Genomic DNA, 25,909 nt, shown 5'->3' with positions numbered 1-25,909 from the left:
GGTGTTGTTCTACCGTAGTCTGGGCATAGTACACACACACACACACACACACACACACACACACCCCCTGGTGTTGCAGCTGAAGGTACAGCCTGGGCATGTACACACACACACACACACACACACACACACAGCACACACACACACACACACATATACACACACACACACACACACACACCTGGTGTTGTTCTACCTCAGTCTGGGCATGCAGCTCAAGGTACAGTAGTAAACACACACACACACACATACACACACACACCTGTTGTTCTACCTCAGCCTGGGCATGTAGGTACAGTAGTAAACACACAGAGCGAGAGAGAAACACACTTCTGTTGTCATACACCTATATAAAAATCAACCATTCCTCACACAATCCACATATCCCTCCACTCATGTCCCCCCCCCTCTAATCCGGCCACCCAATCAGGAGGAGGTCACAGTGGATGTCCTGAAGGCCTACATCTCTCTGTTGATGAGGGAGAAGCACGTTGATCTGATAGCCTTCTACGTCAGTCACCTGCCGTCAGACCTGGCCACCGCCCAGTACGCTCTCTTCCTGGAGGAGGTCACCGAGGCTGAGCAGAGACAACGCTGTCTGGAGCTGGCCAGGGAGGCAGGTCAGTGTCTCACCCCGAGGCTGCTGGGATGGGATGGGGGGGGGGGTTCAAACTCATTTTCCCCACCGGGCCACATTTGGTCTTCACTGAGGTCCGGAGGTCCGCACTTAAAATGTGTTAGATTTCCTCGACATTTAAAAATACTTCCAGAAGTGATGGATAGAGGACTATTCTCCCTGACTGGCTAACTTTTGATTTGAAGACTTATCTAGCTGGTCAGAGAGAAGCGACTATAAATGACTTATCTAGAGACTATAAATGACTGTTATCTAGAGACTATAAATGACTGTTATCTAGAGACTATAAATGACTGTTATCTAGAGACTATAAATGACTGTTATCTAGAGACTATAAATGACTGTTATCTAGAGACTATAAATGACTTATCTAGAGACTATAAATGACTGTTATCTAGAGACTATAAATGACTGTTATCTAGAGACTATAAATGACTGTTATCTAGAGACTATAAATGACTTATCTAGAGACTATAAATGACTGTTATCTAGAGACTATAAATGACTTATCTCGAGACTATAAATGACTTATCTAGAGACTATAAATGACTTATCTCGAGACTATAAATGACTTATCTAGAGACTATAAATGACTTATCTAGAGACTATAAATGACTGTTATCTAGAGACTATAAATGACTTATCTAGAGACTATAAATGACTTATCTAGAGACTATAAATGACTTATCTAGAGACTATAAATGACTTATCTAGAGACTATAAATGACTTATCTAGAGACTATAAATGACTTATCTAGAGACTATAAATGACTTATCTAGCTGGTCAGAGTGAAGAGACTGTATAATTTCATTATAATTTCTACTTTTTAATTTTTTTAAATGTTGGTTTTAGTAAATTTCAATGTCGATTTTAAGATTGTTTTTAGCCTACCAAAAACAAAAACATTAAAAAAAGATATAAAAAAAACACCTGATAAATACTCCAAGCTCCAGCGAGGTTTGAATGGGCCCGTAGGCCAGATGTTTGGTGTGAAGCTACAGAGTCACACGGTCTGACATACCGCTGAGATTAGACAACCGCCAATTCAATTCAAATAAATTAAAATGGGCCATGCGGACTCTCTCTTTTGCAGCTATGGACTGAAGGACGGTGGGAAAAACCCAACGTCTGTTATTAAAGCTGCGATATGTCACCTTTTGAACCAACCGAATTCACAGAAAATGAGTTATAGATCCGTAATTCTCATTGAAAACAAGCCTAAGAAGATGTGTAGGTATGTTCTATGCGCTATTTTCTATGCTTCCCGTTCTTAAGTTTTAGTTTTTTTTGTCTTTATAGCTGTTGTACACCAGTTTCAAACAGCTGAAAATACATTATTTGTTGGTTATTGATCATATATTTCAGTGGTTTAGACGGTACAATGATTCTCTACAGTGTACTTGCTTATTTTGTCATATAAACTGAAATTAGGCGAACGATTTGAATTTTAGAAACCAGGAAATGGTGGAGCATATTGCAAATTTTAAAGGTACAGGTCCTGTCCTGTTGTGGTCAGGATGTGACGGCAGTCTATTACAGGTACAGGTGTCTAACTGTCCTGTTGTGGTCAGGATGTGACAGCAGTCTATTACAGGTACAGGTGTCTAACTGTCCTGTTGTGGTTAGGATGTGACAGCAGTCTATTACAGGTACAGGTGTCTAACTGTCCTGTTGTGGTCAGGATGTGACAGCAGTCTATTACAGGTACAGGTGTCTAACTGTCCTGTTGTGGTCAGGATGTGACAGCAGTCTATTACAGGTGTCTAACTGTCCTGTTGTGGTCAGGATGTGACAGCAGTCTATTACAGGTACAGGTGTCTAACTGTCCTGTTGTGGTCAGGATGTGACAGCAGTCTATTACAGGTACAGGTGTCTAACTGTCCTGTTGTGGTCAGGATGTGACAGCAGTCTATTACAGGTGTCTAACTGTCCTGTTGTGGTCAGGATGTGACAGCAGTCTATTACAGGTACAGGTGTCTAACTGTCCTGTTGTGGTCAGGATGTGACAGCAGTCTATTACAGGTACAGGTGTCTAACTGTCCTGTTGTGGTCAGGATGTGACAGCAGTCTATTACAGGTGTCTAACTGTCCTGTTGTGGTCAGGATGTGACAGCAGTCTATTACAGGTACAGGTGTCTAACTGTCCTGTTGTGGTCAGGATGTGACAGCAGTCTATTACAGGTACAGGTGTCTAACTGTCCTGTTGTGGTCAGGATGTGACAGCAGTCTATTACAGGTACAGGTGTCTAACTGTCCTGTTGTGGTCAGGATGTGACAGCAGTCTATTACAGGTACAGGTGTCTAACTGTCCTGTTGTGGTCAGGATGTGACAGCAGTCTATTACAGGTGTCTAACTGTCCTGTTGTGGTCAGGATGTGACAGCAGTCTATTACAGGTACAGGTGTCTAACTGTCCTGTTGTGGTCAGGATGTGACAGCAGTCTATTACAGGTACAGGTGTCTAACTGTCCTGTTGTGGTCAGGATGTGACAGCAGTCTATTACAGGTACAGGTGTCTAACTGTCCTGTTGTGGTCAGGATGTGACAGCAGTCTATTACAGGTACAGGTGTCTAACTGTCCTGTTGTGGTCAGGATGTGACAGCAGTCTATTACAGGTCTACCTGTCCTGTTGTGGTCAGGTGTCTACACTGTCCTGTTGTGGTCAGGATGTGACAGCAGTCTATTACAGGTACAGGTGTCTAACTGTCCTGTTGTGGTCAGGATGTGACCTCAGTCTATTACAGGTCAGTCTATTACAGGTACAGGTGTCTACCTGTCCTGTTGTGGTCAGGATGTGACAGCAGTCTGTTACAGGTACAGGTGTCTAACTGTCCTGTTGTGGTCAGGATGTGACAGCAGTCTATTACAGGTACAGGTGTCTAACTGTCCTGTTGTGGTCAGGATGTGACAGCAGTCTATTACAGGTACAGGTGTCTAACTGTCCTGTTGTGGTCAGGATGTGACAGCAGTCTATTACAGGTACAGGTGTCTAACTGTCCTGTTGTGGTCAGGATGTGACAGCAGTCTATTACAGGTACAGGTGTCTAACTGTCCTGTTGTGGTCAGGATGTGACAGCAGTCTATTACAGGTACAGGTGTCTAACTGTCCTGTTGTGGTCAGGATGTGACAGCAGTCTATTACAGGTACAGGTGTCTAACTGTCCTGTCCTTTCCAGGTCTGGACGTGGCATCGGTCACTAAGATGGTGGTGGAGAACATCAGAGAGAGAGACACTGAGGAGTTCGCTCATCATGACCTCACCCCTGCACTGGACACTGGCACCTCAGCGGTATGAAACACCACACACACACACACACACACACACACACACACACACACACACACACACACTGGACACTAGCACCTCAGCGGTATGAAACACACACACACACACACACACACACACACACACACACACACACACACACACACACACTGGACACTGTCACCTCAGCGGCACGAAGGAGAAACACACACACCATGTGGTCATGTTAACCCTGTACCCTCCCCCAGGAGGACCAGAGGAAGATCGATGTGATTGATTGGCTGGTGTTTGACCCCGCCCAGAGAGCTGAGGCCCTCAAACAGAGCAACGCCATCATGAGGAAGTTCCTGGGTACGTTACACACAATGTTCTGGAACAGATCAATGCTTCCTGTGTGAGAGAGTTGTTCTCCTCATACTACTGACACATCAACCATGTTATTGATCCTATTGTTCTCCTCATAACATCAACCATGTTATTGATCCTATTGTTCTCCTCATAACATCAACCATGTTATTGATCCTATTGTTCTCCTCATACTACTGACACATCAACCATGTTATTGATCCTATTGTTCTCCTCATACTACTGACACATCAACCATGTTATTGATCCTATTGTTCTCCTCATACTACTGACACATCAACCATGTTATTGATCCTATTGTTCTCCTCATAACATCAACCATGTTATTGATCCTATTGTTCTCCTCATACTACTGACACATCAACCATGTTATTGATCCTATTGTTCTCCTCATACTACTGACACATCAACCATGTTATTGATCCTATTGTTCTCCTCATACTACTGACACATCAACCATGTTATTGATCCTATTGTTCTCCTCATACTACTAACACATCAACCATGTTATTGATCCTATTGTTCTTCTCATAACATCAACCATGTTATTGATCCTATTGTTCTCCTCATACTACTAACACATCAACCATGTTATTGATCCTATTGTTCTCCTCATACTACTGACACATCAACCATGTTATTGATCCTATTGTTCTCCTCATACTACTGACACATCAACCATGTTATTGATCCTATTGTTCTCCTCATACTACTGACACATCAACCATGTTATTGATCCTATTGTTCTCCTCATACTACTGACACATCAACCATGTTATTGATCCTATTGTTCTCCTCATACTACTGACACATCAACCATGTTATTGATCCTATTGTTCTCCTCATACTACTGACACATCAACCATGTTATTGATCCTATTGTTCTCCTCATACTACTGACACATCAACCATGTTATTGATCCTCATTGTTCTCCTCATACTACTGACACATCAACCATGTTATTGATCCTATTGTTCTCCTCATACTACTGACACATCAACCATGTTATTGATCCTATTGTTCTCCTCATACTACTGACACATCACATCAACCATGTTATTGATCCTATTGTTCTCCTCATACTACTAACACATCAACCATGTTATTGATCCTATTGTTCTCCTCATACTACTGACACATCAACCATGTTATTGATCCTATTGTTCTCCTCATACTACTGACACATCAACCATGTTATTGATCCTATTGTTCTCCTCATACTACTGACACATCAACCATGTTATTGATCCTATTGTTCTCCTCATACTACTGTTACACATCAACCATGTTATTGATCCTATTGTTCTCCTCATACTACTGACACATCAACCATGTTATTGATCCTATTGTTCTCCTCATACTACTGACACATCAACCATGTTATTGATCCTATTGTTCTCCTCATACTACTGACACATCAACCATGTTATTGATCCTATTGTTCTCCTCATACTACTGACACATCAACCATGTTATTGATCCTATTGTTCTCCTCATACTACTGACACATCAACCATGTTATTGATCCTATTGTTCTCCTCATACTACTGACACATCAACCATGTTATTGATCCTATTGTTCTCCTCATACTACTGACACATCAACCATGTTATTGATCCTATTGTTCTCCTCATACTACTGACACATCAACCATGTTATTGATCCTATTGTTCTCCTCATACTACTGACACATCAACCATGTTATTGATCCTATTGTTCTCCTCATACTACTGACACATCAACCATGTTATTGATCCTATTGTTCTCCTCATACTACTGACACATCAACCATGTTATTGATCCTATTGTTCTCCTCATACTACTGACACATCAACCATGTTATTGATCCTGATACTACTGACACATCAACCATGTTATTGATCCTATTCTCATACTACTGACACATCAACCATGTTATTGATCCTATTGTTCTCCTCATACTACTAACACATCAACCATGTTATTGATCCTATTGTTCTCCTCATACTACTGACACATCAACCATGTTATTGATCCTATTGTTCTCCTCATACTACTAACACATCAACCATGTTATTGATCCTATTGTTCTCCTCATACTACTGACACATCAACCATGTTATTGATCCTATTGTTCTCCTCATACTACTGACACATCAACCATGTTATTGATCCTATTGTTCTCCTCATACTACTAACACATCAACCATGTTATTGATCCTATTGTTCTCCTCATACTACTGACACATCAACCATGTTATTGATCCTATTGTTCTCCTCATACTACTGACACATCAACCATGTTATTGATCCTATTGTTCTCCTCATACTACTGACACATCAACCATGTTATTGATCCTATTGTTCTCTCCTACTGACACATCAACCATACCTCATACTACTGACACATCAACCATGTTATTGATCCTATTGTTCTCCTCATACTACTGACACATCAACCATGTTATTGATCCTATTGTTCTCCTCATACTACTGACACATCAACCATGTTATTGATCCTATTGTTCTCCTCATACTACTGACACATCAACCATGTTATTGATCCTATTGTTCTCCTCATACTACTGACACATCAACCATGTTATTGATCCTATTGTTCTCCTCATACTACTGACACATCAACCATGTTATTGATCCTATTGTTCTCCTCATACTACTGACACATCAACCATGTTATTGATCCTATTGTTCTCCTCATACTACTGACACATCAACCATGTTATTGATCCTATTGTTCTCCTCATACTACTGACACATCAACCATGTTATTGATCCTATTGTTCTCCTCATACTACTGACACATCAACCATGTTATTGATCCTATTGTTCTCCTCATACTACTGACACATCAACCATGTTATTGATCCTATTGTTCTCCTCATACTACTGACACATCAACCATGTTATTGATCCTATTGTTCTCCTCATACTACTGACACATCAACCATGTTATTGATCCTATTGTTCTCCTCATACTACTGACACATCAACCTCATGTTATTGATCCTATTCTCATACTACTGACACATCAACCATGTTATTGATCCTATTGTTCTCCTCATACTACTGACACATCAACCATGTTATTGATCCTATTGTTCTTCTCATACTACTGACACATCAACCATGTTATTGATCCTATTGTTCTCCTCATACTACTGACACATCAACCATGTTATTGATCCTATTGTTCTCCTCATACTACTAACACATCAACCATGTTATTGATCCTATTCTCATACTACTAACACATCAACCATGTTATTGATCCTATTGTTCTCCTCATACTACTGACACATCAACCATGTTATTGATCCTATTGTTCTCCTCATACTACTGACACATCAACCATGTTATTGATCCATTGTTCTCTCTCTCCTCTCTGTCATCTCCTCCAGCCTGTAAGAAACACCATGCAGCTAAGGTGGTGTTCGGTAAGGTCCCCGAGGACTCCATGAGGGAGATCTATCGCCAGTGGGAGGAGCTAGGCCTGGACACGCCCCTTCCCGCGGAGGATGAGAACGCCATCAGGGAACACCTGTGCGTCCGAGCTTACCTGGTGAGGGGGGGGACAAGCTCTCGCAGCGCTGTGATTGGCTGGACTATTTATTGAATGTTTTTAGAGAGGTCTCCTGTAGTTGTTATAAGTGGTGTGTGTGTGTGTGTGTGTGTGTGTGTGTGTGTGTGTGTGTGTGTGTGTGTGTGTGTGTGTGTGTGTGTGTGTGTGTGTGTCTCTCTCTCTCTCTTCCCTCCCCCTCCACAGGAAGCTCATGAGGCGTTTAATGAGTGGTTCCATCACATGAACTCCCCCCCTCAGAAGCCCAGTCTGCCGGCTCAGGCCAAGTTCACCGAGAAGGTGGCCTACGAGATGAAGGAGAACGAGTACCAGGTACCCAATACACCCTATATAGTACTCTATAGGGTTACCCAATACACCCTATTCCCTATATAGTACACTACAGGGTTACCCAATACTCCCTATTCCCTATATAGTGCACTATAGGGTTACTCAATACACCCTATTCCCTATATAGTGCACTTTAGGGACATGGTTGCTCAATCTATAGGAGGCCCAGGTCAAATTTAGTTTACTATGTAGGGGATCGGGTACCAGGTATACAGTACACTCTGATCCGAGATCAGTCTCTGTGTTATGGGTGAACTGGTGAGGAGTTTAATTTTGTTTTAGTGTAGCTGTTCCTGGATCAGATGAAGAACTCTTAAAAAGGTGTGACCTTCTCCTCCTGTAGCTGGAACATGACAGCTGGACCGGCCGTCTGGAGGCTCTGACTGAAGACGTGAAGGAGAGGATCTACAACGTCCTGCTGTTTGTGGACGGGGGCTGGATGGTCGATGTCAGAGAGGTCTGTCTATTAATGGAGGGGCTCAGCGCTAGGTTAGCATGTCAGAGGTCTGTCTATTAATGGAGGGGCTCAGCGCTAGGTTAGCATGTCAGAGGTCTGTCTATTAATGGAGGGGCTCAGCGCTAGGTTAGCATGTCAGAGAGGTCTGTCTATTAATGGAGGGGCTCAGCGCTAGGTTAGCATGTCAGAGAGGTCTGTCTATTAATGGAGGGGCTCAGCGCTAGGTTAGCATGTCAGAGAGGTCTGTCTGGAGGGGCTCTATTAGATGTCTATTGGGGCTCAGCGCTAGGTTAGCATGTCAGAGAGGTCTGTCTATTAATGGAGGGGCTCAGCGCTAGGTTAGCATGTCAGAGAGGTCTGTCTATTAATGGAAGGGCTCAGCGCTAGGTTAGCATGTCAGAGAGGTCTGTCAGAGAGGTCTGTCTATTAATGGAGGGGCTCAGCGCTAGGTTAGCATGTCAGAGAGGTCTGTCTATTAATGGAGGGGCTCAGCGCTAGGTTAGCATGTCAGAGAGGTCTGTCTATTAATGGTGGGGCTCAGCGCTAGGTTAGCATGTCAGAGAGGTCTGTCTATTAATGGTGGGGCTCAGCGCTAGGTTAGCATGTCAGAGAGGTCTGTCTATTAATGGAGGGGCTCAGCGCTAGGTTAGCATGTCAGAGAGGTCTGTCTATTAATGGAAGGGCTCAGCGCTAGGTTAGCATGTCAGAGAGGTCTGTCTATTAATGGAGGGGCTCAGCGCTAGGTTAGCATGTCAGAGAGGTCTGTCTATTAATGGAGGGGCTCAGCGCTAGGTTAGCATGTCAGAGAGGTCTGTCTATTAATGGTGGGGCTCAGCGCTGTCAGGTTATTAATGGTGGGGCATTAGTCAGAGAGGTCTGTCTATTAATGGAGGGGCTCAGCGCTAGGTTAGCATGTCAGAGAGGTCTGTCTATTAATGGAGGGGCTCAGCGCTAGGTTAGCATGTCAGAGAGGTCTGTCTATTAATGGAGGGGCTCAGCGCTAGGTTAGCATGTCAGAGAGGTCTGTCTATTAATGGTGGGGCTCAGCGCTAGGTTAGCATGTCAGAGAGGTCTGTCTATTAATGGAGGGCTCAGCGCTAGGTTAGCATGTCAGAGAGGTCTGTCTATTAATGGAGGGGCTCAGCGCTAGGTTAGCATGTCAGAGAGGTCTGTCTTAATGGATCAGCGCTGGTTAGCATGTCAGAGAGGTCTGTCTATTAATGGGGGGCTCAGCGCTAGGTTAGCATGTCAGAGGTCTGTCTATTAATGGAGGGGCTCAGCGCTAGGTTAGCATGTCAGAGAGGTCTGTCTATTAATGGAGGGGCTCAGCGCTAGGTTAGCATGTCAGAGAGGTCTGTCTATTAATGGTGGGGCTCAGCGCTAGGTTAGCATGTCAGAGGTCTGTCTATTAATGGTGGGGCTCAGCGCTAGGTTAGCATGTCAGAGAGGTCTGTCTATTAATGGAGGGGCTCAGCGCTAGGTTAGCATGTCAGAGAGGTCTGTCTATTAATGGAGGGGCTCAGCGCTAGGTTAGCATGTCAGAGAGGTCTGTCTATTAATGGAGGGGCTCAGCGCTAGGTTAGCATGTCAGAGAGGTCTGTCTATTAATGGAGGGGCTCAGCGCTAGGTTAGCATGTCAGAGAGGTCTGTCTATTAATGGAGGGGCTCAGCGCTAGGTTAGCATGTCAGTCAGAGATGGAGGGGCTCTGTCAGAGAGGTCTGTTAATGGAGGGGCTCAGCGCTAGGTTAGCATGTCAGAGAGGTCTGTCTATTAATGGAAGGGCTCAGCGCTAGGTTAGCATGTCAGAGAGGTCTGTCTATTAATGGAGGGGCTCAGCGCTAGGTTAGCATGTCAGAGAGGTCTGTCTATTAATGGAGGGGCTCAGCGCTAGGTTAGCATGTCAGAGAGGTCTGTCTATTAATGGAGGGGCTCAGCGCTAGGTTAGCATGTCAGAGAGGTCTGTCTATTAATGGTGGGGCTCAGCGCTAGGTTAGCATGTCAGAGAGGTCTGTCTATTAATGGAGGGGCTCAGCGCTAGGTTAGCATGTCAGAGAGGTCTGTCTATTAATGGAGGGGCTCAGCGCTAGGTTAGCATGTCAGAGAGGTCTGTCTATTAATGGAGGGGCTCAGCGCTAGGTTAGCATGTCAGAGAGGTCTGTCTATTAATGGAGGGGCTCAGCGCTAGGTTAGCATGTCAGAGAGGTCTGTCTATTAATGGAAGGGCTCAGCGCTAGGTTAGCATGTCAGAGAGGTCTGTCTATTAATGGAGGGGCTCAGCGCTAGGTTAGCATGTCAGAGAGGTCTGTCTATTAATGGAAGGGCTCAGCGCTAGGTTAGCATGTCAGAGAGGTCTGTCTATTAATGGAGGGGCTCAGCGCTAGGTTAGCATGTCAGAGAGGTCTGTCTATTAATGGAGGGGCTCAGCGCTAGGTTAGCATGTCAGAGGGTCTGTCTATTAATGGTGGGGCTCAGCGCTAGGTTAGCATGTCAGAGAGGTCTGTCTTATTAATGGAGGGGCTCAGCGCTAGGTTAGCATGTCAGAGAGGTCTGTCTATTAATGGAGGGGCTCAGCGCTAGGTTAGCATGTCAGAGAGGTCTGTCTATTAATGGAGGGGCTCAGCGCTAGGTTAGCATGTCAGAGAGTCTGTCTATTAATGGAGGGCTCAGCGCTAGGTTAGCATGTCAGAGAGGTCTGTCTATTAATGGAGGGGCTCAGCGCTAGGTTAGCATGTCAGAGAGGTCTGTCTATTAATGGAGGGGCTCAGCGCTAGGTTAGCATGTCAGAGAGGTCTGTCTATTAATGGAGGGGCTCAGCGCTAGGTTAGCATGTCAGAGAGGTCTGTCTATTAATGGAGGGGCTCAGCGCTAGGTTATGTCAGAGAGGTCTGTCTATCAGAGGTTAGCATGTCTCTGTCTATTAATGGTGGGGCTCAGCGCTAGGTTAGCATGTCAGAGAGGTCTGTCTATTAATGGAGGGGCTCAGCGCTAGGTTAGCATGTCAGAGAGGTCTGTCTATTAATGGAGGGGCTCAGCGCTAGGTTAGCATGTCAGAGAGGTCTGTCTATTAATGGAGGGGCTCAGCGCTAGGTTAGCATGTCAGAGAGGTCTGTCTATTAATGGAGGGGCTCAGCGCTAGGTTAGCATGTCAGAGAGGTCTGTCTATTAATGGAGGGGCTCAGCGCTAGGTTAGCATGTCAGAGAGGTCTGTCTATTAATGGAGGGGCTCAGCGCTAGGTTAGCATGTCAGAGAGGTCTGTCTATTAATGGTGGGGCTCAGCGCTAGGTTAGCATGTCAGAGAGGTCTGTCTATTAATGGTGGGGCTCAGCGCTAGGTTAGCATGTCAGAGAGGTCTGTCTATTAATGGTGGGGCTCAGCGCTAGGTTAGCATGTCAGAGAGGTCTGTCTATTAATGGAGGGGCTCAGCGCTAGGTTAGCATGTCAGAGAGGTCTGTCTATTAATGGAGGGGCTCAGCGCTCTGTCTATTAATGTTAGCATGTCAGAGAGGTCTGTCTATTAATGGAGGGGCTCAGCGCTAGGTTAGCATGTCAGAGAGGTCTGTCTATTAATGGAGGGGCTCAGCGCTAGGTTAGCATGTCAGAGAGGTCTGTCTATTAATGGTGGGGCTAGCGCTGGGGCTCAGCGCTAGGTTAGCATGTCAGAGGTCTGTCTATTAATGGAGGGGCTCAGCGCTAGGTTAGCATGTCAGAGAGGTCTGTCTATTAATGGTGGGGCTCAGCGCTAGGTTAGCATGTCAGAGAGGTCTGTCTATTAATGGAGGGGCTCAGCGCTAGGTTAGCATGTCAGAGAGGTCTGTCTATTAATGGTGGGGCTCAGCGCTAGGTTAGCATGTCAGAGAGGTCTGTCTATTAATGGAGGGGCTCAGCGCTAGGTTAGCATGTCAGAGAGGTCTGTCTATTAATGGAGGGGCTCAGCGCTAGGTTAGCATGTCAGAGAGGTCTGTCTATTAATGGTGGGGCTCAGCGCTAGGTTAGCATGTCAGAGGTCTGTCTATTAATGGAGGGGCTCAGCGCTAGGTTAGCATGTCAGAGAGGTCTGTCTATTAATGGTGGGGCTCAGCGCTAGGTTAGCATGTCAGAGAGGTCTGTCTATTAATGGTGGGGCTCAGCGCTAGGTTAGCATGTCAGAGAGGTCTGTCTATTAATGGAGGGGCTCAGCGCTAGGTTAGCATGTCAGAGGGTCTGTCTATTAATGGTGGGGCTCAGCGCTAGGTTAGCATGTCAGAGAGGTCTGTCTATTAATGGTGGGGCTCAGCGCTAGGTTAGCATGTCAGAGGGTCTGTCTATTAATGGTGGGGCTCAGCGCTAGGTTAGCATGTCAGAGAGGTCTGTCTATTAATGGTGGGGCTCAGCGCTAGGTTAGCATGTCAGAGAGGTCTGTCTATTAATGGTGGGGCTCAGCGCTAGGTTAGCATGTCAGAGAGGTCTGTCTATTAATGGTGGTATGAGGGGCTCAGCGCTAGGTTAGCATGGCAGAGGTCTGTCTATTAATGGAGGGGCTCAGCGCTAGGTTAGCGTGTCAGAGAGGTCTGTCTATTAATGGAGGGCTCAGCGCTAGGTTAGCATGTCAGAGAGGTCTGTCTATTAATGGAAGGGCTCAGCGCTAGGTTAGCATGTCAGAGAGGTCTGTCTATTAATGGAAGGGCTCAGCGCTAGGTTAGCATGTCAGAGAGGTCTGTCTATTAATGGAGGGGCTCAGCGCTAGGTTAGCATGTCAGAGAGGTCTGTCTATTAATGGAAGGGCTCAGCGCTAGGTTAGCATGTCAGAGAGGTCTGTCTATTAATGGAAGGGCTCAGCGCTAGGTTAGCATGTCAGAGAGGTCTGTCTATTAATGGAGGGGCTCAGCGCTAGGTTAGCATGTCAGAGAGATCTGTCTATTAATGGAGGGCTCAGCGCTAGGTTAGCATGTCAGAGAGGTCTGTCTATTAATGGAGGGCTCAGCGCTAGGTTAGCATGTCAGAGAGCTCTGTCTATTAATGGTGGGGCTCAGCGCTAGGTTAGCATGTCAGAGAGGTCTGTCTATTAATGGAGGGGCTCAGCGCTAGGTTAGCATGTCAGAGAGGTCTGTCTATTAATGGTGGGGCTCAGCGCTAGGTTAGCATGTCAGAGAGGTCTGTCTATTAATGGAGGGGCTCAGCGCTAGGTTAGCATGTCAGAGAGGTCTGTCTATTAATGGAGGGGCTCAGCGCTAGGTTAGCATGTCAGAGAGGTCTGTCTATTAATGGTGGGGCTCAGCGCTAGGTTAGCATGTCAGAGAGGTCTGTCTATTAATGGAGGGGCTCAGCGCTAGGTTAGCATGTCAGAGAGGTCTGTCTATTAATGGTGGGGCTCAGCGCTAGGTTAGCATGTCAGAGAGGTCTGTCTATTAATGGTGGTATAAGGCGCTCAGCGCTAGGTTAGCATGTCAGAGAGGTCTGTCTATTAATGGAGGGGCTCAGCGCTAGGTTAGCATGTCAGAGAGGTCTGTCTGTCTGTATATCTGACTATTAATGGTGGTATGAGGGGCTCAGCGCTAGGTTAGCATGTCAGAGAGGTCTGTCTATTAATGGTGGGGCTCAGCGCTAGGTTAGCATGTCAGAGAGGTCTGTCTATTAATGGTGGTATAAGGCGCTCAGCGCTAGGTTAGCATGTCAGAGAGGTCTGTCTATTAATGGAGGGGCTCAGCGCTAGGTTAGCATGTCAGAGAGGTCTGTCTGTCTGTATATCTGACTATTAATGGTGGTATGAGGGGCTCAGCGCTAGGTTAGCATGTCAGCCTGTATTACAGCTCTCCTTCTCCAGTACTACTGTGTTCTTTCTAGGTACAGGTTACTTCTACCACTGAATGGTCGATGTCAGAGAGGTCTGTCTGTATATCTGACTATTAATGTTGGTATGAGGGGCTCAGCGCTAGGTTAGCATGGCAGCCTGTTTTAGCGCTCTCTGTCCCCAGGACTACGGTGTTCTTTCTTAGGTACAGGTTACTTCTACCACTGAATGGTTGACGTCAGAGCGGTCTGTCTGTATATCTGACTATTAATGGTGGTAATTGCCAGTTGGTGGTATGAGGGGCTCAGCGCTAGGTTAGCATGTCGGCCTGTATTACAGCTCTCTGTCTCCAGTACTACTGTGTTCTTTCTAGGTACAGGTTACATCTACCACTGTCGTTCTATTCCAGGATACGGAGGAGGACCCAGAGAGAGGCCACCAGATGGTGCTGCTTCGTCGACTCTGTCTGCCCATGATGTCCTTCCTGTTGCAGACAGTACTGCAAAGAACACAACGTCACCAGGAGAGTCTCAGACTGGCTGATATCATCGCCTCAGACCAACACCGCCTCTACGAGGTCTGTACTATAGTTTAGAAATTATATTTCCATGGTCTGACCTGGGCTCTGGTCTGGGGTCTGCTCTGGTCTGGGGTCTGGTCTGGGGTCTGGTCTGGGCTCTGGTCTGGGGTCTGCTCTGGGGTCTGCTCTGGGGTCTGCTCTGGTCTGGGGTCTGCTCTGGTCTGGGGTCTGCTCTGGTCTGGGGTCTGGTCTGGGGTCTGACCTGGCCTGAGGGCATCCTCTTCTGTCTTCTTTCCTTCGTCTGCTACGATCTGCGACTACTTGACTTCAATCAAATGTATTTATAAAGCCCTTCATACAACAGCTGATGTCACAAAGTGCTGTACAGAAACCCCCAGCCTAAAAAAAACTAAACAGCAAGCAATACAGGTGTAGAAAGCACTTCAACATTGTAGCTCAACACAATATCAACACTATCTTACAGTATCTCTCCCTGTCACTGTGTTGCTTTCTTCTCTTTCCCTCGTCTACTTTCCCATCCTCCTCTTCTTTTTTACTAACTATGTTCTCTCTCTCTGTCTCTCTTTCAGGTGTTCTCCAAGGATGAGCTGAGGAATTTCCTTCAGAAGATGAGGGAGTCGTCTCTTCTCTTATTGGATAAGGGTCTAGACCCGCTGGGGTACGAGATCCAACCATAAATACACCCCACCTGGACATTTTTTTTTTTTTTGTGCCAAATTTAAGTAATGGAGTGAATGATTTTCTGCATTTTGTATACAATAAAAGTGACGTGTCTGAAATATTGTTTGTCTTTGGGCCATGCACAGACAGGATGCATATACAGTATCTGAATCTAGAAGAGTATTAAGGAAGGTTTGAGACACCACCTTGTCTAGGTCGAGAGGTGATGGTTTTAGGTTATCGCCTTCGCGACTTAACAAAGTGTCCATGTGTAGGCGCTGTAGGCCACTGTGACGTGGTGGGTTCTCTTCACAGAACACGGAAGTAAAGGTCGCATTATGACGTCACTGCTCCCGTTAAGTTTGCAACCAGGCTCTTTTTTTTCCTGTATGATCCACATGCGATGGTATGAAACGTATGAAAGTTGTACAACGCTAACTGTACATGCAGGACTGAAATACTCTAGAATGTAATGTCACTGTATAGGCCCTGTACATTTTTACGAAAGGGGATGTATGCCCGATCAGTCGGTAGTGTCGAAGCCTGGAGAGACCCCCGCAACTTTTCCTGATGTGTGGCAGAGGGTAGACATTTTTTTTTTTGGTTTACATTAGCTACCTAGCTTCATACTATACAGTACTACTGAAACCTTGTATGTAGATTTTACAGGACAGTTCTCAAGACGACCATGGCTAACCGACTGTCAGACCTTTTCTCGAACAGCCGTCTCGTCGTTGGATTATTGGCCAATTTGCTATCATCCATATGCATCGTTTTCATCAACAAATGGATCTATGTTCACTATGGCTTTCCAAACATGACTCTAACTCTGATTCATTTCGTTGTGACATGGCTTGGACTATGGGTATGCCAGAAGATGGACATATTTGCGCCAAAGAGTCTCCAACCCACCAAAATTATCTGGCTCGCTCTAAGTTTCTGTGGCTTCGTGGCTTTCACCAATCTGTCTTTACAAAACAACACCATCGGTACTTACCAGCTGGCCAAAGCGATGACAACTCCTGTGATCATTGTCATACAGACAATGTACTACAAGAAGACATTCTCCACCAAGATCAAGTTGACTTTGGTAGGTATCTAGAATTCCATGCAGAATGGCAGATTGGCATTTATTGAGAATTCACTTTTTGTTATATAAAATACTTTTCTAATTGTACAAACATAACGGAAGTTGAATTATACACAACCAAGCACACAAGTTAAGAAAAATAAACTTTTACAAACAGGTCTTATATACATTAAATGAGGCATATCATGTATGCTTCAAATGTAGTAGTGAGTTTCAGGGCATGTTTAAAAAAAAAACTAATCTTAATGATTGCAAAATAAAAAAGATAAAGCTCTCTTTCAAAAAATAAATAAGGTATAGTAGCCTTCAAAAATCTGCATTTGTGTATAAAGAATTTCAACAATACAATTATTGACCAGGAAATTGAATTCATTATCATCTTGGAATAAACCAAATTTGACATCATTGTATGTGAAATTGGCAATATTAATATTATATAACAAGCATGCTAGCAGATATCCATAGACTTCTAGTCATTTCACCTACTAGCATGCTAGCAGATATCCATAGACTTCTAGTCATTACATCTACTAGCATGCTAGCAGATATCCATAGACTTCTAGTCATTACACCTACGAGCATGCTAGCAGATATCCATAGACTTCTAGTCATTACACCTACTAGCATGCTAGCAGATATCCATAGACTTCTAGTCATTACACCTACTAGCATGCTAGCAGATATCCACATACTTCTAGTCATTACACCTACTAGCATGCTAGCAGATATCCATAGACTTCTAGTCATTACACCTACGAGCATGCTAGAAGATATCCATAGACTTCTAGTCATTACACCTACTAGCATGCTAGCAGATATCCATAGACTTCTAGTCATTACACCTACTAGCATGCTAGCAGATATCCACATACTTCTAGTCATTACACCTACTAGCATGCTAGCAAATATCCACAGACTTCTAGTCATTACACCTACGAGCATGCTAGCAGATATCCATAGTCTTCTAGTCATTATGCCTACTAGCATGCTAGCAGATATCCATACATTTACATTTAAGTCATTTAGCAGATGCTCTTATCCAGAGCGACTTACAAATTGGTGCATTCACCTTATGACATCCAGTAGAACAGTCACTTTACAATAGTGCATCTAAATCTTAAAGGGGGGAGAAGGACTACTTATCCTATCCTAGGTATTCCTTAAAGAGGTGGGGTTTCAGGTGTCTCCGGAAGGTGGTGATTGACTCCTCTGTCCTGGCGCCATAGACTTCTAGTCATTACACCTACTAGCATGCTAGCAGATATCCATAGACTTCTAGTCATTATGTTAGCAACTTCCTTCAAACTGCACGCATTAGACATAAATATGGTGTCCACTAGTTCATCTGACTCTGGGGAAGTAGATAAAGGGCATCATTGACTAAATCCTGAAGTACCCCTTTCAAACCAGGGCTCCCGAGTGGCACAGCGGTCTTAAGGTACTGCATCTCAGTGCAAGAGGCATCACTACAGTCCCTGGTTCAAATCCAGAATCCTGTGTTCCTGTGTTCTGTATCACATCCGGCCTTGATTGAGAGTCCCATAGGGTGGCGCACAATTGGCCCAGCGTCGTCCAGGTTTGGCCGGGGTAGGCCGTCATTGTAATTAAGAATTTGTTCTTAACTGACTTGCCTAGTTAAATAAAGGTTAAATAAAATAAAAAAACTAATCCTAACTTTTTAAATTTATTTTTATGGTTACAGTAACACTATTTACCTGCTATGTTCCTGTGTGTCTGTCTACTAGGTCCCCATAACGTTAGGTGATGTGTCTACTAGGTCCCCATAACGTTAGGTGATGTGTGTCTGTCTGTCTACTAGGTACCCATAACGTTAGGTGATGTGTGTCTGTCTGTCTACTAGGTACCCATAACGTTAGGTGATGTGTGTCTGTCTACTAGGTACCCATAACGTTAGGTGATGTGTCTACTAGGTACCCATAACGTTAGGTGATGTGTCTGTCTGTCTACTAGGTGCCCATAACGTTAGGTGATGTGTGTCTGTCTACCAGGTGCCCATAACGTTAGGTGATGTGTGTCTGTCTACCAGGTGCCCATAACGTTAGGTGATGTGTGTCTGTCTACTAGGTACCCATAACGTTAGGTGATGTGTGTCTGTCTACTAGGTACCCATAACGTTAGGTGTGATCCTCAACTCCTACTATGATGTGAGATTCAACCTCCTGGGGATGGTCTTTGCCACACTAGGAGTGTTCGTCACCTCCCTCTATCAGGTGGTAAGTAGTGATGCTTTGAAGTGCACTTGGACCTGGTGAACACTACAGTCTATGGGTGAACCGGCTGTCTTCCCAAATGGCACCCTATTCCCTATGAGTCCTGGTCAAAAGTAGTGCACTAGAAAGGGAATAGGGTGCTAGTTGGGATGCGGACAGACTAGAACAGTTAGTGGACTTTCTTGTCTTATTTAAACCTTCTATTATCAAGGTATATTGTACTATTATCTCAGGCCTCATAATTGATTGATGATACATCTCCCCCACCCACATCCCTCCCTCTCCCCCCATCCCTCCCTCCCTCCCCCCCCACATCCCTCCCTCTCTCCCCTCCCTCTCTCCCCCCATCCCTCCCTCTCCCCCCCCACCCACATCCCTCCCCCTCTCCCCTCCTCCCCCCACATCCCTCCCTCTCTCCCCCCCCCCCCCCCCTCTCCCCCCCACCCCACATCCCTCTCTCCCCCCCCCCACATCCCTCCCTCTCCCCCCACCCACATCCCTCCCTCTCTCCCCTTCCCACCCCACCCTCCCCTCCCCCTTCCCTCCCCCCATCCCTCCCTCTCTCTCCCCCCCACATCCCTCCCCCCCACCTCCCTCTCTCCCCCACATCCCTCCCTCTCCCCCCCCATCCCTCCTCTCAGTGGGTAGGTGTGAAACAGCATGAGCTCCAGGTTAACTCCATGCAGCTACTCTACTACCAGGCCCCCATGTCCTCTGCCTTCCTCCTCTCCCTCCCTCTCCCTCTCTCTGTGGAGGGGGCATCTTCTGGTCCTTCCCAACCTCTAAGACACTGGGGAGGGGGCATCTTCGAGACCCAGAGGTCCTTCCCAGCACTGGTAAGACACAGAGAGGGGGAGAGACAGAGAGAGAGAGAGAGAGACAGAGAGAGACAGAGAGAGAGAGAGAGAGAGATTCAGAGATTCAGTTTGTCTTCAGAATGAGTGAGAGTCTACATCCTGTGATGGATTTACTCAGATGAGATGAGTCACTGAGGACACACAAGCACTAGTCCTCTACGAACATGTCAAAGCATGTTCAGCTGTGTGTGGCCTGTCGTCTGCCCAGCAACCAAACCTGCCACTCGGTCAACACCGTTGTTCTGACCCCGAAGGTCGACAAGCCTCCACTTCCACCCCCTGGAGATAGACTAGTTATAGCAAACAGTGGTAAAATACTGATGTTGCTAACATGCTACTGTGCTGCTGTTACCTTCAGGCCATGGTGATGCTAACATGCTACTGTAACCTTCAGACCATGGTGATGCTAACATGCTACTGTTACCTTCAGGCCATGGTGATGCTAACATGCTACTGTTACATTCAGGCCATGGTGATGCTAACATGCTACTGTGCTGTTGTTACCATCAGGCCATGGTGATGCTAACATGCTACTGTGCTGTTGTTACTTTCAGGCCATGGTGATGCTAACATGCTACTGTGCTGCTGTTACCTTCAGACCATGGTGATGCTAACATGTTGTATCTCTCCCTTCGGGCCAGGGTGATGCTAACATGTTGTATCTCTCCTTCAGACCATGGTGATGCTAACATGTTGTATCTCTCCTTCAGACCAGGGTGATGCTAACATGTTGTATCTCTACCTTCAGACCAGGGTGATGCTAACATGCTACTGTGCTGCTGTTACCTTCAGGCCATGGTGATGCTAACATGCTACTGTGCTGTTGTTACCTTCAGACCATGGTGATGCTAACATGTTGTATCTCTACCTTCAGACCATGGTGATGCTAACATGTTGTATCTCTCCTTCAGACCATGGTGATGCTAACATGTTGTCTCTAACTTCAGACCATGGTGATGCTAACATGTTGTATCTCTCCTTCAGACCATGGTGATGCTAACATGTTGTCTCTCTACCTTCAGACCATGGTGATGCTAACATGTTGTATCTCTTCAGACCATGGTGATGCTAACATGTTGTCTCTCTCCTTCAGACCAGGGTGATGCTAACATGTTGTATCTCTTCAGACCATGGTGATGCTAACATGTTGTCTCTCTACCTTCAGACCATGGTGATGCTGACATGTTGTGTCTCTCCTTCAGACCATGGTGATGCTAACATGTTGTATCTCTCCTTCAGACCATGGTGATGCTAACATGTTGTATCTCTCCTTCAGGCCATGGTGATGCTAACATGCTACTGTTACCTTCAGGCCATGGTGATGCTAACATGTTGTATCTCTCCTTCAGACCATGGTGATGCTAACATGTTGTATCTCTCCTTCAGACCATGGTGATGCTAACATGTTGTCTCTCTACCTTCAGACCATGGTGATGCTAACATGTTGTGTCTCTCCTTCAGACCATGGTGATGCTAACATGTTGTATCTCTCCTTCAGACCATGGTGATGCTAACATGTTGTATCTCTCCTTCAGACCATGGTGATGCTAACATGTTGTCTCTCTCCTTCAGACCATGGTGATGCTAACATGTTGTCTCTCTCCTTCAGACCATGGTGATGCTAACATGTTGTATCTCTCCTTCAGGCCATGGTGATGCTAACATGCTACTGTTACCTTCAGACCATGGTGATGCTGACATGTTGTGTCTCTCCTTCAGACCATGGTGATGCTAACATGTTGTATCTCTCCTTCAGACCATGGTGATGCTAACATGTTGTATCTCTCCTTCAGACCATGGTGATGCTAACATGTTGTGTCTACCTTGATGCAGTTGTACCATGGTGATGCTAACATGTTGTATCTTCTCCTTCAGACCCATGGTGATGCTAACATGTTGTATCTCTCCCTTCAGACCATGGTGATGCTAACATGTTGTATCCTCCTTCAGGTGATGCTAACATGTTGGTGGTGATGCTAACATGTTGTATCTCTACCTTCAGACCATGGTGATGCTAACATGTTGTCTCTCCTTCAGACCATGGTGATGCTAACATTCAGACCATGGTGATGCTAACATGTTGTATCTCTCCTTCAGACCATGGTGATGCTAACATGTTGTATCTCTACCTTCAGACCATGGTGATGCTAACATGTTGTCTCTCTCCTTCAGACCATGGTGATGCTAACATGTTGTCTCTATCTCTAACCTCTCTCCTTCAGACCATGGTGATGCTAACATGTTGTATCTCTCCTTCAGACCATGGTGATGCTAACATGTTGTATCTCTCCTTCAGACCATGGTGATGCTAACATGTTGTAGACCATCTCTGTTGTATCTCTTTCAGACCATGGTGATGCTAACATGTTGTATCTCCTCCTTCAGACCATGGTGATGCTAACATGTTGTATCTCTCCTTCAGACCATGGTGATGCTAACATGTTGTATCTCTCCTTCAGACCATGGTGATGCTAACATGTTGTATCTCTACCTTCAGACCATGGTGATGCTAACATGTTGTTTCCTTCAGACCATGGTGATGCTAACATGTTGTATCTCTCCTTCAGACCATGGTGATGCTAACATGTTGTAGACCATGGTGATGCTCTGTTGTATCCTTCAGACCATGGTGATGCTAACATGTTGTCTCTCTGTTGTACCTTCAGACCATGGTGATGCTAACATGTTGTATCTCTCCTTCAGACCATGGTGATGCTAACATGTTGTGTCTCTCCTTCAGACCATGGTGATGCTAACATGTTGTGAGACCATGGTGATGCTAACATGTTGTATCTCTCCTTCAGACCATGGTGATGCTAACATGTTGTGTCTCTTCAGACCATGGTGAGACATGTTGTGTCATGGTGATGCTAACATGTTGTATCTCTACCTTCAGACCATGGTGATGCTAACATGTTGTATCTCTCCTTCAGATGCCATGGTGATGCTAACATGACCAGACCATGGTGATGCTAACATGTTGTATCTCTCCTTCAGACCATGGTGATGCTAACATGTTGTATCTCTACCTTCAGACCATGGTGATGCTAACATGTTGTTCTCTACCTTCAGTCTAACATGTTGTATCTCTACCTTCAGACCATGGTGATGCTAACATGTTGTCTCTCTCCCTTCAGACCATGGTGATGCTAACATGTTGTATCTCTCCTTCAGGCCATGGTGATGCTAACATGTTGTATCTCTACCTTCAGACCATGGTGATGCTAACATGTTGTCTCTCTCCCTTCAGACCATGGTGATGCTAACATTTTGTATCTCTCCTTCAGGCCATGGTGATGCTAACATGTTGTATCTCTACCTTCAGACCATGGTGATGCTAACATGTTGTCTCTCTCCCTTCAGACCATGGTGATGCTAACATGTTGTATCTCTACCTTCAGACCATGGTGATGCTAACATGTTGTATCTCTCCTTCAGACCATGGTGATGCTAACATGTTGTATCTCTACCTTCAGACCATGGTGATGCTAACATGTTGTATCTCTCCTTCAGACCATGGTGATGCTAACATGTTGTATCTCTCCTTCAGACCATGGTGATGCTAACATGTTGTATCTCTCCTTCAGACCATGGTGATGCTAACATGTTGTATCTCTCCTTCAGACCATGGTGATGCTAACATGTTGTATCTACCATGTGATGCTCTGTTGTATCCTTTCAGACCCGGTGATGCTAACATGTTGTATCTCTCCTTCAGACCATGGTGATGCTAACATGTTGTGTCTCTCCTTCAGACCATGTTGTGATGCTATGCTACATGTTGTATCTCTCCTTCAGACCATGGTGATGCTAACATGTTGTATCTCTCCTTCAGACCATGGTGATGCTAACATGTTGTATCTCTCCTTCAGACCATGGTGATGCTAACATGTTGTATCTCTCCTTCAGACCATGGTGATGCTAACATGTTGTATCTCTCCTTCAGACCATGGTGATGCTAGACCATGTTGTGTCTCTGGTGATGCTAACATGTTGTATCTCTCCTTCAGGCCATGGTGATGCTAACATGTTGTATCTCTACCTTCAGACCATGGTGATGCTAACATGTTGTCTCTCTCCCTTCAGACCATGGTGATGCTAACATTTTGTATCTCTCCTTCAGGCCATGGTGATGCTAACATGTTGTATCCATGGTGATGCTAACATGTTGTATCTCTCCTTCAGACCATGGTGATGCTAACATGTTGTATCTCTCCTTCAGACCATGGTGATGCTAACATGTTGTATCTCTCCTTCAGACCATGGTGATGCTAACATGTTGTATCTCTACCTTCAGGCCATGGTGATGCTAACATGTTGTATCTCTACCTTCAGACCATGGTGATGCTAACATGTTGTATCTCTACCTTCAGACCATGGTGATGCTAACATGTTGTATCTCTCCTTCAGACCATGGTGATGCTAACATGTTGTATCTCTCCTTCAGACCATGGTGATGCTAACATGTTGTAGACCATGGTGATGCTCTCCTTCAGACCATGGTGATGCTAACATGTTGTATCTGGTGATGCTACCTTCAGACCATGGTGATGCTAACATGTTGTATCTCTCCTTCAGACCATGGTGATGCTAACATGTTGTATATCTCCTTCAGACCATGGTGATGCTAACATGTTGTATCTCTACCTTCAGACCATGGTGATGCTAACATGTTGTATCTCTACCTTCAGACCATGGTGATGCTAACATGTTGTCTCTCCCCATGGTGATCAGACCATGGTGATGCTAACATGTTGTGTCTCTATCTTCAGACCATGGTGATGCTAACATGCTACTGTGCTGTTGTTACCTTCAGACCAGGGTGATGCTAACATGTTGTATCTCTCCTTCAGACCATGGTGATGCTAACATGTTGTCTCTCTACCTTCAGACCATGGTGATGCTAACATGCTACTGTGCTGTTGTTACCTTCAGACCAGGGTGATGCTAGCATGTTGTATCTCTCCTTCAGACCAGGGTGATGCTAGCATGTTGTATCTCTCCCTTTCAGGCCATGGTGATGCTATCTGGCCTCATAGCCTTCCTAGTCAACCTGTCAATCTACTGGATCATAGGGAACACCTCTGCTGTCACGTATCCTTTTGTTCTGGCTGGAGGTCAAGGGTCAACCAATAGGACTGTCTCAAAATGTCAATTAATCTGTCCGTCGATTCCTCACATCGTCTCTCCGACTCAAAACTCATTGGAGAATAAGGTCAGAGTGGAGGGACCTTTGACCTTCTCCTCCAATATTGTTGATAAGGAGGCGGAGATATGATAAGAGAAATCACCATGACAACTAGTATAACTCTGGGGTCAATATTACAAAGGTGTGTATGTGATACATTTCAAATTTACTGTGTGCTCCTTTTTTTATTTGCCCTTAACGGTGAACTCCTACAGCTACAACATGTTTGGCCACTTCAAGTTCTGCATCACCCTGTTGGGGGGCTATGTTCTCTTCCAGGACCCCCTGTCTCTAAACCAGGGCCTGGGTATCCTCTGTACCCTCACTGGCATCCTCTCCTACACCCACTTCAAGCTGGCAGAGCAGGAGGAGGGCAAAAGCAAGCTGGTCCAAAGGCCATGATAGGCCCACCGGAGTGCCAATCCATAGAGGCTGCTACTCTCATTGGTTGCTCGACAACTCACTGGTTCCCTAGGACTGTTTGGGGGAAGGGCCAGGTTGGAATCATAGAACTAGAGGTTGGAATCATAGAACTAGAGGTTGGAATCATGGAACTAGAATTCTATAGTTGGAATGTGATTGTTGAGTGAAAGGGGAACTGGCCAAACAGTGAGATAAAGGGAGAGTTCTGGCAGGGAACACTAATACACTGTTAAAGAAGTGGAATGTATACTGTATTGGAAGATGTGGGAGCTCAGCAAGCCTAGTATTAACATAGTTTTTGCATTACTCAAGATGCTGTCTTATATTCCAGTATTTTTGCCGGTACGATTAAAGAGAGGACAACTTGCTCTAAACAATGTCCAAATGATGAAGATACTTTTGCATTATTGAATGATTCTTATTTTTTTTCATACTGTGATCTTCAATAAATTGTATTTTATTGATCGTTTTTGTCTCATTTAGGAAGCTTGGGGAAGTTACCTGAACCTGCCACA

The 25,909-nt window shown here is 45.3% G+C and overlaps 2 protein-coding genes and 4 long non-coding RNA genes across 24 annotated transcripts; 4 read left to right on the top strand and 2 right to left on the bottom strand.

The window, feature by feature from the left end:
- The first annotated feature begins 181 nt into the window (after positions 1 to 181).
- LOC127927764 (nuclear pore complex protein Nup107-like) lies at positions 182 to 8,710 on the top strand. Its single transcript, XM_052514458.1, has 7 exons — positions 182 to 220; positions 431 to 620; positions 3,815 to 3,927; positions 4,152 to 4,254; positions 7,670 to 7,830; positions 8,035 to 8,160; positions 8,522 to 8,710. The coding sequence occupies exons 1-7, from the start codon at positions 209 to 211 to the stop codon at positions 8,693 to 8,695; spliced, it is 879 nt and encodes a 292-aa protein (XP_052370418.1). The 5' UTR covers positions 182 to 208; the 3' UTR covers positions 8,696 to 8,710.
- Positions 693 to 3,796, top strand: LOC127927774 (uncharacterized). Of its 7 annotated transcripts, none has more exons than XR_008129035.1 (4): positions 693 to 2,238; positions 2,294 to 2,397; positions 2,447 to 3,253; positions 3,453 to 3,796. It is a non-coding gene; the product is annotated as an uncharacterized LOC127927774 (long non-coding RNA). The 7 variants fall into 7 exon arrangements; XR_008129033.1 differs by having other exon boundaries at positions 2,294 to 2,556; positions 2,606 to 3,253; XR_008129032.1 differs by having other exon boundaries at positions 2,294 to 2,715; positions 2,765 to 3,253.
- A 336-nt stretch (positions 8,711 to 9,046) lies between the features above and the next one.
- LOC127927769 (uncharacterized) lies at positions 9,047 to 13,527 on the top strand. The gene is made up of 6 exons (XR_008128991.1): positions 9,047 to 9,444; positions 9,559 to 9,688; positions 9,875 to 10,083; positions 11,888 to 12,083; positions 12,300 to 12,640; positions 13,474 to 13,527. It is a non-coding gene; the product is annotated as an uncharacterized LOC127927769 (long non-coding RNA).
- A 946-nt stretch (positions 13,528 to 14,473) lies between these two features.
- On the top strand, positions 14,474 to 25,859 carry slc35e3 (solute carrier family 35 member E3). Of its 4 annotated transcripts, XR_008128975.1 has the most exons (7): positions 14,474 to 14,498; positions 14,814 to 14,981; positions 15,515 to 16,695; positions 18,106 to 18,456; positions 18,489 to 18,530; positions 18,759 to 18,929; positions 19,568 to 19,660. XR_008128975.1 is itself a non-coding variant. In XM_052514462.1 (6 exons), exons 1-6 carry the CDS (start codon positions 16,294 to 16,296, stop codon positions 25,371 to 25,373), a joined length of 933 nt encoding a protein of 310 aa, XP_052370422.1. In that variant the 5' UTR covers positions 16,254 to 16,293; the 3' UTR covers positions 25,374 to 25,859. The 4 variants fall into 4 exon arrangements, 1 of the variants encoding a protein (XP_052370422.1); XR_008128973.1 differs by lacking the exons at positions 18,106 to 18,456; positions 18,489 to 18,530 and adding an exon at positions 18,595 to 18,610; XR_008128974.1 differs by lacking the exon at positions 18,106 to 18,456 and having other exon boundaries at positions 18,515 to 18,530.
- LOC127927778 (uncharacterized) lies at positions 16,717 to 18,110 on the bottom strand. Of its 2 annotated transcripts, XR_008129041.1 has the most exons (3): positions 17,939 to 18,110; positions 17,538 to 17,582; positions 16,717 to 17,447 (listed from the first exon to the last, which is right to left on the bottom strand). It is a non-coding gene; the product is annotated as an uncharacterized LOC127927778 (long non-coding RNA). The 2 variants fall into 2 exon arrangements; XR_008129042.1 differs by having other exon boundaries at positions 16,717 to 17,582.
- Positions 19,821 to 24,748, bottom strand: LOC127927771 (uncharacterized). 9 transcript variants are annotated; one of them, XR_008129007.1, is made up of 5 exons: positions 24,594 to 24,748; positions 24,075 to 24,150; positions 22,877 to 23,401; positions 20,943 to 21,459; positions 19,821 to 20,450 (listed from the first exon to the last, which is right to left on the bottom strand). It is a non-coding gene; the product is annotated as an uncharacterized LOC127927771 (long non-coding RNA). The 9 variants fall into 9 exon arrangements; XR_008129006.1 differs by lacking the exon at positions 24,594 to 24,748 and adding an exon at positions 23,826 to 24,036 and having other exon boundaries at positions 22,877 to 23,253; positions 24,075 to 24,248; XR_008129011.1 differs by lacking the exon at positions 24,594 to 24,748 and adding an exon at positions 23,826 to 23,900 and having other exon boundaries at positions 22,877 to 23,253; positions 24,075 to 24,248.
- Positions 25,860 to 25,909: the final 50 nt, after the last annotated feature.

Source organism: Oncorhynchus keta, unplaced genomic scaffold (assembly GCF_023373465.1).
Source record: "Oncorhynchus keta strain PuntledgeMale-10-30-2019 unplaced genomic scaffold, Oket_V2 Un_scaffold_17573_pilon_pilon, whole genome shotgun sequence".
Taxonomy (NCBI): domain Eukaryota; kingdom Metazoa; phylum Chordata; class Actinopteri; order Salmoniformes; family Salmonidae; genus Oncorhynchus; species Oncorhynchus keta.
The sequence above is the reverse complement of the archived record's forward strand: the minus strand, read 5'-3'. Positions and strand labels throughout refer to the sequence as shown.

What these genes read in the sequence shown, in the direction of transcription:
- LOC127927764 (XM_052514458.1), top strand. An exon ending in TGGACACTGGCACCTCAGCG is followed by an intron (nt 3,928 to 4,151) that starts GTATGAAACACC and finishes ACCCTCCCCCAG; the next exon opens with GAGGACCAGAGGAAGATCGA. An exon ending in CATCATGAGGAAGTTCCTGG is followed by an intron (nt 4,255 to 7,669) that starts GTACGTTACACA and finishes CATCTCCTCCAG; the next exon opens with CCTGTAAGAAACACCATGCA.
- slc35e3 (XM_052514462.1), top strand. Translation starts at nt 16,294, where the DNA reads ATGGCTAACCGACTGTCAGACCTTTTCTCGAACAGCCGTCTCGTCGTT. An exon ending in CCAAGATCAAGTTGACTTTG is followed by an intron (nt 16,696 to 18,818) that starts GTAGGTATCTAG and finishes TCTGTCTACTAG; the next exon opens with GTACCCATAACGTTAGGTGT. An exon ending in TCACCTCCCTCTATCAGGTG is followed by an intron (nt 18,930 to 19,567) that starts GTAAGTAGTGAT and finishes CCCTCCTCTCAG; the next exon opens with TGGGTAGGTGTGAAACAGCA.